The sequence below is a fragment of the Eumetopias jubatus genome, unplaced genomic scaffold (genome assembly GCF_037043125.1).
Source record: "Eumetopias jubatus isolate StellerSeaLion01/CBP00866 unplaced genomic scaffold, mEumJub1_p1.0 scaffold_9, whole genome shotgun sequence".
Taxonomy (NCBI): Eukaryota; Metazoa; Chordata; class Mammalia; order Carnivora; family Otariidae; genus Eumetopias; species Eumetopias jubatus.
In genome coordinates, this window is record NW_028274815.1 from 85,493,480 (window position 1) to 85,510,849 (window position 17,370).

Below are 17,370 nucleotides of genomic sequence, written 5' to 3' on the forward strand. Positions count from 1 at the left end.
GCTGTCATGATTGAAACTTTTTTATTACTCCTCTACTTCACTATTATAATAAGCCATAGGAGATGCCTATTACCTAACACGATTTCTGGGGAGTTAGACTCACCAAACAGAAGCTGTCAATTTCTGTAAACCATTCTTGCTCAAGAAAGTAGTTTTGAGAGCACTCAGGAAAAAACCAATCCCGGAACAAAAAAACCTTCCCACTAAACTCTCCTGACATTCATGCACTTGCAAGGGAGAACATATTTGATTTAAAAAGTCTTACCTCTACTGCTATGTTTTGGTTATGTAGAGAGGTAACATGTCTAATTAATGTATTCCAAAATGTTTGTTCCACTACATTCATAGCAAAAAAAAATTGTTTTTCAATGCATCAGTGATAAAAGTTGAGCTTAAAAACAGAACAAAACAGATCTGAATATAGCTAACGTATTGGGGTGATAACTTCCTCCCCTCTAGCCGGCTTTGCCTCTTAAGCATATAGGGATTTTCCTTGTTGTTAAAGAGCAACGTTTTCACGCAATTTTATTTATATTTATGGCTTGTATGTGGCCGACAAAAAATATATCTGTGAAAACAGGGACAGGGTTCCTCAATATCTGTCTGCAGAGAGAATTAGTGAAAATCCAGTCCATCATTGCTGGGGTTCCAGCAGCTGATATTGACCTGAAAGAAATCTCCAGGAGAGAGATAGGTATGCATCCCTAGACGCACAGAGTGAAGGCTCCGCATTCCCTCCTTCTAGATTGGAAGGAAAGAGCCCTCCCCCATGGCGGAGGGGGTCACAAGTGTCCGTGGGTGTAACAGTGTAAGGGCTGTGGGGGAGGACTGGCAGCTGAGGAGGTACAATGCAGGAAGTCTGGAGCTGGGATTTTGTATTTACTTGCCAGAGTAAGAAAATATTGCAGGAAAACAAAGTGTCTCCTCTGTAGTGCTACCCCAGGGTTGGCTTTTCCTTGGACTGCTCGAGATGGATGCTTTCTGGTTTTAGAAATCTGTCCTGATACACAAAGAGCAAAGCTTCGGTGGGCAATGGGAAACAGAGTGGGGGAATGCAACAGTTTGCAAACATGCGCATCTCTCAACATATATGGGAGATTTTGCTGTTAAAATAAACACATCTGAGTGATAATTCAGATGCTTGTCATAAACGCTAAGATCTTTAATAACGAATGAATGTACAAGTGACACAGTAGGTGCTACAGATACTGTACCTCAACATGGGTGTATAAACCACTTCATAACGTCAGGCACATCACTGAAACCTGTAGCCCAAACCAACCCTCATAAGGGATGCCCATGGCATAAGAAAAGGTTAACATTTCTGGAGGTACAATACCCATTTGTCATTCATTTGCCCCCCTTCTTTTAGCTTTTTTTTTTTGCATCTTTCTTGAGCATTTTTTGCTTTTAAATTCCATTTCTGTATTCCAAGCAGTAATAAATACTCAATGGCTTAGAAAAAGAAGAATTCTTGGGCCACTGCTAAGTTACAGTCTAAAGGCTGAAGACTACATTGCCTAAAAGAGATCTTCAAGTATGCTCCTGTGACTCAGAGTACAACAGTAGTACCTTATTGCACATCGCTTCTCAAGAGCCTCTCTTCAGGAGGGCGGCCCGGCAGGCTTGGGCGCGGGGCAGCGCACGGCCCGGAGCCCGGGCAGGACCACCTTCCCCTTGCGGTGCAGGTCGCCCAGGGCGCCGGTGTTCAGCCGCTGCACCAGCAGTTTCTCGTAGAGCAGCGGGTGGTAGGCGCCGAGTGTGCACGCCGCGTCGTAGTACAGCTCGTGGTAGTGGCACAGCTCCGTCTGCCGGATGGACGGGATGTATTCATACACGTGCACTTCGCTGCACAGGGACATCATGATGAGGATTCCTGCGGCGGAGAGAAAATTAGAAGCTGTGGAACAACTCCAAGCGGGAGCGAGGATGTTTTGGAGCGTGGTGGTGGGAGTGACTGTAGGATGCACACTTGCTCTGCACTCGTTCATTTCCTGTTACTTATACATTTGCAGTGTTAGAACCTCCAGCAGGTGGCCTGTCTGCGGTTCATGGGGTGCGGGGGCCTACGGAGATGTGACACACATTCACACGTCTGGTGGATTATCGTGGGCGGGGCAGCGAGAAAGGAGGAGACAAAGGTACTGAACTTAACAAGCGGCAGTCTAGTGAGTGGCAGGTCTGAATTCCCCAAATTGGACAACCATGCGTCACAGTCCACATGCAGGTCCTGTTCTCATTTGCGAGAGTAGTTTACGAAGAAACAGGTTAGAAAAAAACTGACTATAAAATAGTTGCTTGATTATAACTGATTATAAGACAGTTGTTTGAAAAGAAAGAAATGGGATTGGGGACGCAGATGTTAAGATTCATATTATCAAAATTATTTATCTCCCTGGAACTGTCAGTATTAAAGTTGCTTTAACTGACTTTTCTTTCTTTTTCTTTCTTTCTTTCTTTCTTTCTTTCTTTCTTTCTTTCTTTCTTTCTTTCTTTCTTTCTTTCTTTCTTTCTTTCTTTGTTTTCTTCCTTCCTTCCTTCCTTCCTTCCTTTTCTTTTTCTCTTGTTTTTAATGTTTCAAATAGAGACCCATCAAACCTTATCCTCACTGAGCAAATCTAGTTCTTGATCTAGAAGGGCTAAATGGTTTTCTTTCTCCCCAGCACCACCAACATCTTTGTTCATATCCTTTAAACTTAAAAAATATATATGCTTATCCTTTTTATGAAAGAGGGATCCTTTCTTACGAAAAAACATAGTCACAACAGTTACATCCTGTTAAATGGCAACATCTATCTGCAGAGGATAATCATGTTTCTAATTAATCAACCATGAAAATCCTCACAACCAGAGAAAGTCATGCATGAGGGCCACCGGGAGAGAAGAGAGAAGGGGACGAATTTTGCCTGGGGATCCAGAGGAGTTGCTCAAGGAGGTGAGCCTGAACCTCCTAGGCTGCCTGGCAGACAAGGGGAGGAAGAGAAGCAGGAGAAGGGGTGCCGGTCCACAGGTGACAATGGCATCCTGTTTAGAAGCCTTTTAAAGGTGTGACTTGAGAGCCAGGACACAGTATTGTGGCTGAAAATAAAACACATTCCTAACAGAGAGAAGGAGGTGCTTCAGTTCAAATTCTAAGAAGCAAAACTGTCCTCAAGAGCTCTGTCAAAACTTCAAGTTACTTGTCTGTTCCTTTCCTTTTCCTCCCACAACCCATTTCCTCCTCCTCTCCATTGGCTGACCTACTGCTGGGTTGCGGCCCCTTCCTTGGGATGACCCAAGGTAACAGCAATTCAGGGGGAGCAAGGACCAGCACCTCACTCCAGAAGTCACCGAGGAGAGTGGGTATCAACACCTAAACATGCAACACAGGCGATAAAGAAGTCTCTCTCCTTCTGATGAGCAATTACTGCTCTAGAAATATTTTTTCTCTCCTCCTCATAAAATCATCTACTGATTGACATGGTGAATGAGAAAGCCATGCGCTCAGGGAGCATTAAAATTCCCCCTTTGATCCCAGTTACTTTACACCTGCAACAAACAAGAACCCCTCTGATGTGTATGTTCTTTCTCGATGAGCATCACAGGGCCCGTGTCTATGGAGCTGAGGAGGGCATCAGTGTTTTCTAAACAGGAGCTATGGAACAAGGTCCTGTACGGTATTGCCCTGGAGCAGGCAGCCCTCCCTCCCCGGGGCATGGTGTGATGTGCGGAGGAACCACATCAAAGGATCCTAGACACCCCTCGCATACTTAGACGCTTTCCATTAATACAATTAATAAAAACAACTTTCAGTTGAAGAGGCTTCAAGGGTGTCTTACACAAAGGCATCTCAAAAACTAGCAATGGAACTGTACTTAGAAACCACAGGTCTCTGTTACCTGGGGTGTGTTGGGAGCCAAGGACACAACCTCCTCCCTGAGGGCTGAAGTCACATGTGTAAGAGCTGTCACCTTTGCAACTTTGGTCCTTAGAGTGGATGGCTTTCAGAAGTTAACCTTATACTTCAGAAATGTATTAGCCACATTATTGGCCCTCCTCCTAAAGCAGTTCTCAAACTTTGGCATGAAAAAGAATGATCCGGGTAGCTTGCTAAGTGCCCATTCCTGGGACTTGTCCCCATTTCCATAGATTTGGGTTCCACTGGTTTATGTTGGGATTTAGGAAATTGCATTTTTTAACAAATGTTCCTAAGCTATTTGTGGTGAAGGACCATTGGCGGGGAGGGGGGGGAGGGGGGAAGTCCAATCTATCACAGACCATTACTTTTGTAAAATACAGTATAATGATTTACTAGAAAAATTATCACATATTTGCATGCCATGCTCTGTCAAGTTACTACAGAAGTTTGTAAATACTTTCAGTTTCTACAATGATCTACTTGTAGACCAATGACTAATGTTTCCAGACCAATGCTCGTCCACTTCCCATGCTTTGAGGACCATCTTTGAGGACCATGCTGGTCTAACACAATATTCTTTGAAGAAGTCTGCTCTAAGGGACTCCCATGCTGTTTCCTAAGTAGCTAGACATTCTACATGTTAGATTAAATCTAGAGCTGAATTGCCACCCACACCCAAGTGAGAAAATCCTTGGGTAGTTTCTCTAGTCCTTGTTATTGCCTTGGTCTCAAAAAGCAACTACTAAGGGGCACCTGGGTGGTTCATCTGATTAGCGTCCCAACTCTTGATTTTGGCTCAGATCACAATCTCACGATCATGAGATCAAGCCCCACATTGGGCTCTGTGCTAGGCATGGAGCCTGCTTAAGATTCTCTCTCTCTCCTTCTCCCTCCGCTCCTCCCTGCTCGTGCCCTCGCTCTAAAAAAAAAAAAAGAAAAGAGTATCTATTAAGATCTTTGAATCTTTTTTTTAAAAGATTTTATTTATTTATTTGACAGAGAGAGACACAGCAAGAGAGGGAACACAGCAGGGGGAGTGGAAGAGGGAGAAGCAGGCTTCCCACAGAGCAGGGAGCCCAATGCGGGGCTCAATCCCAGGACCCTGAGATCATGATCTGAGCCAAAAAGATGCTTAACGACTCAGCCACCCAGGTGCCCCAAGATCTTTAAATCTTAATAGATATTTCCCAGAGAAAATGTTCACTCTTGCTGCTGGTTAATTATTACTTTTTTAAAAAGATTTTATTTATTTATTTGAGAGAGAGAGAGAGCGAAAGTGAATGAGCACAAGCGGAGTGAAGGGCAGAGGGAAAGGCAGACTCCCCGCCAAGCAGGGAGCTGACTCAGAGCTCGATCCCGGGACTCCGGGATCATGACCTAAGCTGAAGATAGACGCTTAACCGACTGAGCCACCCAGGCACCCCTAATTATTACATTTTAAATCATGCGTTTGTTAGATATACAATATAAATTTTGTCAGGAGACTAGGCAAGAAGTTAGTTTCACTGCAAGTAAATAGGTACATTTTAGCATTCTCATATATAAATACCTTGTATTTTAAAATAACGTCTAGAGCTTCAGAAATGCAGAAACTTGGCAGTTAGTTCATGATAGTCCAAAATGGAGGCCAAGAGAGGTTAAGAAAGTGTGAGTTCTTGCCTTGAGTTATCTGCACAATTCCTCCTGATCTTCTCCCTATCTGATACAGACTTACAACAGCAGTTGTCCATCCTATCGTGCACTCATATGAACTTGTGACTTCCAGTAACCATGAGCCTAGAGCATCCTAAAACTTAGCGGCAGAACCTGCTCTACATGTTTAAATGGCAGCCATAGCTGTAGTGCTGATATCACAACTCGTACGGCAGCCCCTTCAAAGGGAAGGGAAAATTAATTTACAATTTGTTGGGTGCATGTGAAAAGTGGACCAGACCGATGGAACCAAAGCTGGAGAATACTTTTCTTATTTTGAACTTTTTTCAGACAGCATGGTCAATTCATTGGCATATGCATACTCTGTTTTTTGATTTATTCAGGCCATTATTACACATTGTTTTGAGTTTAGATTCAGACTCTGTCATATAATAAATACTGAAAATCACTATTACTAAATGTGGTCAAATCTATACATCAGTTATCCAATGAGTGAATAGTACTTAGCCAAACACAAAATCCTAAAGACAAAATTTCTTCTTGTTTTGCAAAAAGGAACTAGGTAGACATCAATATTTGGAGTTCTAGAATAGCCCTGGCACAGTTCACAGGGTGTGTGTTAGGGAACAGGGTGTGTGGGTGTAGACACCGCAGTGAGGCAAGGTTGGGACAGGGCTGGGAAAGATCAAAGCCTTCACATTCTGCTGGAGGCCTCTTCAATTAAATTCAACATTTATTAAACTGGGCACAGTGCTAATCACTAGGGAATTAAGAGAAAGTTTCTTTAAGGAAAGAAAGAAAGTAAATTAAAGAACTAACCTTTAAATTTAAAAAAGACGTAGTGAGCACCTAACCTACAATTCTTTGGATGACCTGAAGAAAGTGTTTTACAGACTGTACTGGGAAAAAATGTTTGAGCCCTACCACCAACATTGCTTCTGTAAGTGTTGTGAGGCTGAGCCCTATTATCCACCGACAACATATGGTCCTCAGACGTCCTCTGAATTACTACCAATAGAGTACCATGTTGAGGGTCCCCAGCCCACCCCCAGGTTTGATGATTCACTAGGAGGACCCACAGGTCCCAATATTTAGTGATACTCAGCTATGATTTATTAAAGCAAAAGGATACAAGGCAAAATCAGCCAAAGTCCAGGGGGAAACTAAGGCCAAGTTTCTATTCCCAATGGAGTCACATGGGATTTGCTTAATACCCCTAGCAACACGTGAAATGCTGCCAATCAGGGAAGTTTTTGAGAGACTCAGTACTCAAGATTTTTGCTGGGAACTCGTCGTGTAGGCAGTCCCTGCCTGGCACATACCAAAATTCCAGACTTCCAGAATGAAAGCAGGTGTTCATCATAAACCATACTGCTTACATAAACAGTCTAGGCACAGTGAACTACTCTTATCAGTTATGGGGTTGGGAACCTTCCCCAATCAAAGATCCCAGATGCCAGCCAAGGGCCAACTTTGTAAGCATGCCTTCCTAAAGATCAGCAGTCAAGCCTGCCAGGTTAAATCTTTTCTGCAAAGATACCAAAAATGGATAAATTCAAAGTATCATGTTACTTCAATATCAGTTCTCCATGCCAGACCAATGTGGAGAATTCACATCTGGTTATGCTAAAAATGTTTTTATTCTTTTTTTCATTTCCTCTCTTAGGACTGCTCAGGATTACCTAAAAGTCAAAAAGAATACAAATAATTTAATACTATGCTACTTGGTAAAGAATTTCTAAAAAATCACTTAAACTCTTATGTTAAGTAATTTTAAGGACTACCAGAAAGTAACTGCTTTCATCACTAATAAAATTTTACTGCTTTCACCCAGCATTCAAAGAATTAATACCAATCCTTCTCAAACTCTTCCAAAACACAGAGGAGATAGGAACACTTCCAAATTCATTTTATGAGGCCAGCATTACGCTGATACCAAGACCAGGCAAGGGCACTGCAATAAAAGAAAATCACAGGCCAATATCCCTGATTAACATAGGTACAAACATGCCCAACAAAATATCAGTAAACCAAATTCAACAAGACATTAAAAGGATCAGACACCACAGTCAAGTGGGATTTGTTCCAGGGACATAAGGATGACTCAGCATCAATAAATCAATCAATATGATAGACCACTTTAACAAAATGAAGGATAAAAATCATATGATCATCACAGTAGATGTAGGAAAGCATTTGACAAAATTCAACATTCATTTATGATAAAAGTTCTCAACAAAATGGGTATAGAGGAAATGTACCTCAACATAATAAAGGCCATATATGACTAGCCCACAGCTACATCCTACCCAATGATGGAAAGCTGAAAGTTTTCCCTCTGAGATCAGGAACAAGACTTTTATCCAGCATAGTATGAAGTCTTAGCCAGAGCAATTAGGCAAGAAAAAGAAATAAAAGGCATTCGGATTGGAAAGGAAGAAGTAAAACTGTCACAATTTGCAGATGACATGATACTAGATATACAAAACTCTGAAAACTAGACCAATACCTGTTAGAACTAATGAATGAATTCAGTAAAGTTGCAGGATATAAAATCAATATACAAAAAAATTTGTTTTGTTTCCCTACACTAATAACAAGCTATCAGAAAGAAAAATTAAGGTAACAATCATATTTACAATTGCATTATAAACAATAAAATACCTAGGAATAAATTTAACTAAGAAGGTGAAAGATCTGCACACTGAAACCTGTAAGATACTGATGAAAGAAACTGAAGAAGACACAAATAAATGGAAAGACATTCCATGCTCATGGACTGGAAGAACTGATATTGTTAAAATATCCATACTACCCAAAGCAATCTTCAGATTCAATGCAGTCCATATCAAAACCCCAGTAGCATTTTTTTCCCACAGAAATAGAACAAAAAGTTCTAAAAATTTGTATGGAACCACAAAAGACCGCAAATAGCCAAAACAATTTTGAAAAAGAAGAACAGAGCTGGAGGCAATACCCTCCCTTGATTTCAAACTATGTTACAAAGTTATAGTAATCAAAACAGTATGGTACTGGGCGCCTGTGTGGCTCAGTTGGTTAAGCGACTGCCTTCGGCTCAGGTCATGATCCTGGAGTCCCGGGATCGAGTCCCACATCGGGCTCCCTGCTCAGCAGGGAGTCTGCTTCTCCCTCTGACCCTCTTCCCTCTCGTGCTCTCTCTCATTCTCTCTCTCTCAAATAAATAAATAAAATCTTTAAAAAAAAAACAGTATGGTACTGGCATAAAATCAGACACATAGGCCAATGGAACAGAATAGACAACCCAGAAATAAACCCAAACTTATATGGTCAAATAAATTCCAATAAAAGAGCCAAGAATATGCAATGGAGGAAGGACAGTCTCTTCAATAAATGGCATTGGGAAAACTGGACAGCCACATGCAAAAGATGAAACTGGAGGGCTATCTTATACCATACACAAAAATTAACTTAAAATAGATTAAAGACTTGAATGTAAAACCTGAACCCATAAAACTCCAAGAAGAAAACATAGGTATGAGCTCCTTAACATGGGTCTTGGCAATGAATTTTTGGATTTGACACCAAAACCAAAAAGAAACAAGTAGGACTACATCAAATTAAAAAACTTCTTCAAAGCAAAGGAAACCATCAACAAAATGAAAAGGAAACCTACTGAACAGGAGAAAATATTTGTAAATCACATACCCGATAAGGTATCCAAAATACATAAAGAACTCATACAACTCAATAGGAAAAACCCCCAACAATCCAATTAAAAAATGGGCAGAAGACTGAATAGACATTTTTCTAAAGAAAACATACAGATGGCCAAGAGGTACACGAAAAGATGCTCCACATCACTCATCATGAGGGAAATGCAAATCAAAACCAGAATGAGATATTATGTCACACCTGTTAGAATGGCTATCATCAAAAAGACAAGAAATAACAAGTTTTGGCAAGGATGTGGAGAAAAAGAAACCCTTGTGCACTGCTGGTGGGAATGTAAATTGGTGCAGCCACTATGGAAAACAGTATGGCAATTCCTCAAAAAAATTAAAATAGAATTATGTTATGATCCAGCAATTCCACTTCTCAGTATTTACCCAAAGAAAATGAAGCCACCTGGAAAAATATCTGCACCCCTATGTTCACTGCAGCGTTATTTACAATAGCCAAGATATGGGAAACAACTTACGTGTCCTTGAAGGCATTGCTAAATGAAGAAAGGCAAACCTAGAAGGTATTACACTACATGAAATAAGTTAGACAGAGAAAGACAAATGCCATGTGATCTCATTTATATGTGGAATAAAAAATAAAAAATAAAAAAAAACCAATAAACAAAAAACACCCTCATAAATACAGAGAACAGATTGGTGGCTGCCAGAGGTGGGAGGGTGGGCAAAACAGGTGAAGGGGGTCAAAAGGTACAAACTTCCAGTTATGCAATAAATATGCCATGGGATATAACATACAGCATTGAGACTGTAGTTAATAACACTCTATTACATATTGGAAAGTTGCTAAGAGAGTAGATCTTAAAAGTTCTCATCATAAGAAAAAATTCTGCAAACCAGGCGTGGCGACGGATGTTAACTAAACTTACTGTGGTGATCATTTTGCAATAGAAACAATCAAATCATGATCTACACCTGAAACTAATATAATGTTGTACATCAATTAAACCTCAATATAAAAAATTCCTGCTTTTAACATGAAGCCAGACTTTTAGATAGGCAGATTAGTATTTAGACACTTTTTAATGTATTTTTCTAAGCCAATCAGATGGGCATGTAGTCAGCTTTTTAAAATCTTTAAATATAATTCAATTAACATTCAGTTTCTTTGGCCAGTTTTTATAAATGAGTCCATACTAGGTATTCATTTAAAGAAAAAAAAGGCGCACATTTTTTTTCTGGGCAATTATGACTCAAGAAGCATTCATTTGCCAAATTACATGTCTTTAAGTATTATAATGCAATCAAACCAATTAAAAAGCATTTCGACTGGTCTTAATAAAATGTCACATTATATGACTAGCAGTATAACACTTATTTGCTCCAAAATCAGCATAAAAAGCAAACTGCAACCCATGTGCAGAGTATCAACAAATTCTGAATGAATTAGGTTTCCCCTATAAAACTCTACTTTGCATATCTAGCTTTGCATTTGATGTGTTTCCCCATTTAGTATAGTGTAATCATTTATAGCCTTGATTTTAACTGTGATTAAAATTATCTTGCTTTCACCTGGCAAAATATTTAAAGTAACATCAAAAATCATTCAGAATGATAGAATTTTCTCCTTAATGAATATATCCTTTCAACACATGGCACAGAAGCTATGGATATAAAGAACACAATGCAAGTGACAGACAAAATATTGGCTTACATCAGTTCCAGTTAACATTTAAACATAAGTCATATATAAGGTAAATTAGGAATTTCTGAGAATGACCAATACAACACTGCAAAACACATTTCCGAAGGAGTGGTTAGATTTATATTGTATTATTTGATGGTAATATACATTCAGGATTCGTTATTCATAAGGAAATGCAAAAAGTTGTTCCTAATCAATATAATTGTGACATATTTTATGCAATCATAAATATGAATGTTAAGTGGCTGATTATTTTGTGCTAAACATCTGAGTTTGTGTGATATATTGGAAAATTAGAACCTCCAAAAGCAATACAAAATGGAGAAGAAAGTTATGACTTGCTTTTAAGCCTAGTATTCTTATGCACATTTAAGATTTTATTTATTTGATAGAGAGAGACACAGTGAGAGAGAGAACACAAGCAGGGGGAGTGGGAGAAGCAGGCTTCCCACTGAGCAGGGAGCCCGATGCGGGGCTCAATCCCAGGACCCTGGGATCATGACCTGAGCTGAAGGCAGACGCTTAATGACTGAGCCACCCAAGCGTCCCTCTTGTGCATATTTAAATAGCCTGAAATTATAGTGTCTGCATTTGTGAATTCCAGAAATATTAGTTATAATTATAATCAGTAGTGGCTGCTTTTTAAAAAAAATGGCAGGATGTGCTGGTGGTTTCTACAATAAAAATATTGTCAATTGGTCCATTGTAGATTTAAGTAGAGAGTCTCCCCTCTCTGTGCTGCTGGTTGGGACCTGTGCTGCCAGGCTTGTCTGCCTGCTGGTCCTCAGGCTATGAGCCAGGGATGGTGAAGGTGGTGCCTCCTGGCATGGCTGGATGCCCTACTGCATATAAGTGACAAACCAATCCAGCCATGCTTTATAACCCCAGGTGAGTTCACTGACCTTCTATAAAAATATCTGTCTTTATGAGAACAAAATGGAAGCCGTGGGATTCCAGGTAAATTATTCCTTATCCTCAGTCAGGCTAAGGTACAGTCCAAACGACTTCCAAGTACCAAATAAGATAAATCTCTAGTATCCAACTAGGGATGAAAGAAAGAAATGCTACTCATATGCGCATGAATAGCTCCCCAGTGGGCTGAAGGTAAGGAACCTAATTAGATAAAAAAGTTGTTCCAAAGAAAGAAGTCCTTATGGATCATCAAAATTACCTTGATCCATGTTACTTCCTTTTAATTTAAAAAATGCATGTGCTGTCCACCAGGGCCAAGAATCCCTTTACTGCTTCTCTAGAGAAGAGGATGGTACATGTACCACATTCCCAGTGTATCTACTAGTGTGCCTCTTTCTGTGAACTGTAAGGCTCTGATTAGAAAGTCAAAGAAAAAGCAATATGTCAATACTTAACAAACTGACATCAAAATATCATATATACTCTTTGCTCAGCACTAATACTCTTGGGAATCTATCTTAGGAAATGGTTTAAAGGAAGAAAAGTCTATGTATTCACATACAGAATAAACTCTAGTATTTTTGTACATAGGTATAATGATGACTCATTAATATAATTGTTTGAGAATATCAAATACTCTGAAACAACTCAAATACTCAACAACTAAAGAGAGGCATAAGTTATGATATTCCTATTTGATGTACTGATATGGCCTCTGTAATATCAAAGAGAACAAGTCTATTTGTTTGATTATGTATCTTTTTTTTTAAGATTTTATTTATTTATTTGAGAGAGAGACACAGCAAGAAAGGGAACACAGGCAGGGGGAGCGGGAGATGGAGAAGCAGGCTTCCTGCTGAGCAGGGAGCCGGATGCGGGGCTCAATCCCAGGACCCTGGGATCATGACCTGAGCCGAAGGCAGATGTTTAATGACTGAGCCACCCAGGCGCCCCTTGATTATGTATCTTAACAAAAGAACAGTGTTTTTATATTTGCGAATATGGTCTTATTTGATCGAGCATATGTTTTAGATGAGAAACATCACAGTTAACAGTGAACAGAAAACATTAGCTATTGTACTAAGCACATGATAATTCACATATGGGAATTCAAACATAAAGGCACCACTGGGATCTTTATTTTCTCATTGAAAGAACTGAGGCTTGGAGGTTTGGAGTAACTTGCTCAAGATCACATATTTAGTAGAGTGGTAGAACCAAGGGTTGGTTTTGGTCTCTGCAGAGCCCAAGGTGTTAACCACAGGACATAGCACACATAACTAGTGACAGGAGAAGAGGTGGGCATCCTTCTACATGTGAGACCAGCTGAATCAGACGTGAGAATCTAAGGTGGCATAAATCACAACTTCCCGTTCATTTGTTCATCCCTTCATTCACTGAGCAAACATTTACTGTGCACCTGTCGTGTGGTGCCACACACTGAAGGAAGCTCATTCATTACAACAATGGTTTTTTCTTAAAGATTTATTTATTTATTTGAGAGAGAGAGTGTGTACCAGTGGAGGGAGGCACAGAGGGAGAGGGAGAGAGAGAATCTCAAGCAGACTCCCTGGTGAGTGTGGAGCCCGATGGCGGGCTTGATCCCAGGATCCTGAGATCATGATCTGAGTCAAAATCAAGAGTCAGATGCTTAACTGACTGCGCCGCCCAGGTGCCCCTCAGTAAACAATGTTAAGAAAACAGAACTCTGTGGTCATGATTTGGAAGAGTTTTAGACTCTCTAGACTAAAATACAACCAGATGGCAATACTGGAGGAGCTGGTGGGATTACCTGGTGCTTTAAAAAAATGTTTAAATATTTAGTTATAATGTTATTTTCCCCTTTGTGTAAGGCCCACCAAGGAGACTCTTCAGTTACAATGAAACATCTTATAAAGCAAGACCGCCAGTCTCTTCCTTCAGGTTTGGTGAAAGCTTTGGACCAATATCTATGTTGGGATAAATAATATCTAAATCTCCTTAGGCTTACATATGTTAATAATGAGATTTCTTGAAAAGTTAGTCAAGTTTTCACTGATTTTCACATAATGATCTTGTTAACAAAAGTCAGAATATATTTACACAGTTTTATTAAAATATTTGGGGAAAGATAATTATCACTAATCAATGTCCAACTTTGAGTTAGTTTTCATGTTTAATTGCAGTGAATATTCATCTCTTTAGTGAAGTGACTCTTCAAAATATTTTGTTTGGTAGTAATATCGGCTTGATGTTATAAAAAAAGGAGAAATCATAGTTTAAAATATTCATTTAGAAATATGAGAGTACTAGCTTCAGTATATATCATAGATATTAAATCTTTAATAAGTATTTTATTAAATAAAGCTTGTAATGAAAGTATAGTTTAATTCACTTGATCTTAAAATATATTTACGTTGTGTCAATATTATAAAAATTGTTCACATATGTTCTCTAATTTAGTTTAATTATAAAGAAAGCATATTAAAATTATTAGCTTTGATAAGTCCTTTATGTATGTGAATTAGAAGTTTCTGGGGGCACCTGGGTGGCTCAGTGGGTTGAGTGTCTTCCTCTTGGTTTCAGTTCAGGTCATGATCTCAGGGTCCTGAGATCGAGCTCCACATCGGGCTCCGTGCTCAGCAGGGAGTCTGTTTGAGATTCTCTCTCTCCCTCTGTCCCTCGCTCCACTTGCACTCTCTCTCTCTAAAATAAATAAATCTTTAAAAAAACAAACAAACCAAAAAAGAAACTTCTGAGATGCTTTTCCAGCAACAAAATGAGTTTCAGTGAAGAAGCTCTCAGAGTTTGTTTTCTTCAATGCTAGGTCAATGTGTTCGTCAAGTCTTACACAACTTACTGCTCTTTATAATCAGAAAAGGCAGTTCCTGTTATTTGTAGTTACTGCTCTTTATAATCAGAAAAGGCAGTTCCTGTTATTTGTAGATAAAACAAGAAGAATTTATTTAGGTGCAAGTGAACTATCTGTGCCTGAATCTGATCTTACTAGGACATCTTACCCATAAGAAAACTTCTCCATAGGAGCTGATAATACACAGATCCCACAGAACCCAGGAAAAAGTACAATGCATACTCAGGAATTGTGATCAAAGACAATGCTGATGCAGAAATATTTCCAAGCCTGCTCTAAGGAACATTCAGAATGGTGCAGTGGACAGAAGTAGTTTCTAGACTCTTCTTCCCTTCAACACTGTAGTCTCCCCTAATCCTGCAGGTTCAGTTACTCACAGTCACCTGCAGTCTGGAAGCAGGTCCTCCTGACATATCATCAGAGGGTCAGTAAGTGGCCAAACGCCAAGTCCCAATGCCGACATCATTCCCCTCACTTCATCACGTGGGCATTTTATCACATCTCATAGCAGCACAAGAAGAAAGGTGAGTACAGTACAATAACAGAGTTTGATAGACTGTATTCACATAACTTTTCTTGTGATACACTGTTATAAATAATTTATAATTTATGAATTCAACTTCTTCATCAGTATATATGTACAGGAAAAAACACAGTCTAAATAGGGTTTGGGACTATCTGAGGTTTTAGGCATCCACTGGGGGTCTTGGAATGTATCCTCGCAGATAAGGTGCGGGGGGGACTATGTATTTCTTCCTCTCTTTTCCCCACAGAAAACACACATACCCACCATAGCTCCTATCTACCAGGCAAGCCCTCGAGATTTATGTTCCATCAAGGAGAGGGCTGGTTCAGGGTTAGGGGTTCCTAATGAAGGTCCAAAAAGGATGTCATGCTTCTAGAATGGGAGATGTTGGCTGAACCTTCTGCTTGAATATTCCTGAAGATGGTTTCCTGCAATCAATTAGAGTTGGGGACCTTGCTTATTGGTGCCAAAACTTATACTCAATCAGTATATGTAAAGAATCTGGGTCCCAAGATGATAGAATCAACCAACCAACCAAACAAAAATCCACTTTCAAGAAGACATTTACAGCCAGCTGTTATGTATGACATTTCACAAGTTTTCGAGACATGAAAGAAGTCTATCAGTAATGATAAGAGTAAATTTTTTTAGCTATGTCTTTAAAGAAACAAAAAGAATAATGTATTGGTCACATCCTGTGTTCTCCTGAGCCAAATGCTTATCACCTTGATGGCACGTCTATCAATACAGGATCTGCAGACCAGATTTCTAAAGTTCCTTCTAACTTTAAGATTCTAAAACAATAGGAAGGTGGTTCTCAAAGCACAGAACAAGGACCAGGAGCATTAGCATCACTTAAGAACCCGGTAGAAATGCAAATTATTGCCCCCTCCACCTCCTCAGAAACTCTAGGATGGGCCCAGGTGTCTGTGTTTTAGAAAGGTGTGGTAGCCAGGCTTTAGCAGGGGCCCTAGGATCCCTACCTGGTGTTCCCATCTTTGGGTAGTTCCATCCCACAACAACGGGACTGACTGATGTAACAAACAGAATGTAGCCACGGTGATGGTGTATGACACCATAAAAAGTACTGTGGCCTCCTCCTCGCTCTCTCTCGGATCGCTTGCTGTAGGGAAGCCAGCTGCCATCTTGTGAGGACTTGCAAGTACACCTAGAGAGGTCCCCGTGGTGAGGAATCGAGGCCTCTGGCCAACAGCCATCTTGTGAGTGAGCCACCTATAAAACAGACCAACCAACCTACCTCCAGACAGCTGGAATGCAACCTGATGAAAGAGCATGGTGAGCCATCCAGCCAATCTGCTCCCACAATCCTGACTACAGAAACTGTACAAAATAATAAATGCTGATTCCTTCCAGGAGGTGAGTCTTGGGGTACTTTACTTCATGGCCTTAGCTAACTAATACACAAACCCTCCAGGTGACTCTGACAAATGCTGAACTTGAGCTGAACTGAGCTAAAACATTCATTCATTCTCCAAATAATTATTTCTTGTACTTCCTATGCGCTAGGCTACGAGCATGAACATGATGGGCAAAACAGACACTTCCCAGCTCTCGAGGCAGCCTGTTCTTTTCCTTCATTTGCACAGTTTGTGATTTTATTTTATTTAGGGAACACACACTTATGTAATGTGGGTGACCCACTGCACCGTGAGTTTGTGGTGAGCAGGACCTTTGCCTGGTTTCTTTCCCACTACCCCTGGGCCTCGCCTGGTGCCTGCTACATAGGAGGTGCTTAATTAATATCCACCTAGTGGCTTTTCCCTTCCATCTTTCCCACCTTCCTCCAACATGATGAACTGAGGCCCCAGGAACAGGCCTCTGAAGAGCAACCAATAACAATACATTTAAGGGTTCAAGGTGTGTTCCCCTGGGAATCTAAAGGCCATTGGCTATAAATTTCCATAGAAAGAAATGTCTTGTGTGTTCAAAATGGTCAACTTTTAGAGTCCCTCTATATTACACATGCAGATTCATAAACACATACAAGGAAAATATATGCAGTGGGTTTAGAAATAGAAGTAATTAAATGTGAGACTATTTTCCTGTACAGATGTGCACATCAATAAAGCACAGGGACTCATCTTGCTTTACCTCCAGGTGGAGCCCTGTGGTGATAAGGAAAGCAGATTATCAGGAAATTGC

General features: G+C 40.1%; 1 protein-coding gene across 1 annotated transcript in view; it reads right to left on the reverse strand.

Moving 5' to 3' along the window:
• Positions 1 to 1,604: 1,604 nt before the first annotated feature.
• Positions 1,605 to 17,370, reverse strand: part of ST6GAL2 (ST6 beta-galactoside alpha-2,6-sialyltransferase 2) — a 32,417-nt gene continuing 16,651 nt past the window's right edge. The window contains exon 5 of the mRNA XM_028103776.2: positions 1,605 to 1,876. Coding sequence (XP_027959577.1) covers positions 1,605 to 1,876 — 272 coding nt within the window. The remainder of the gene's footprint in view (positions 1,877 to 17,370) is intronic.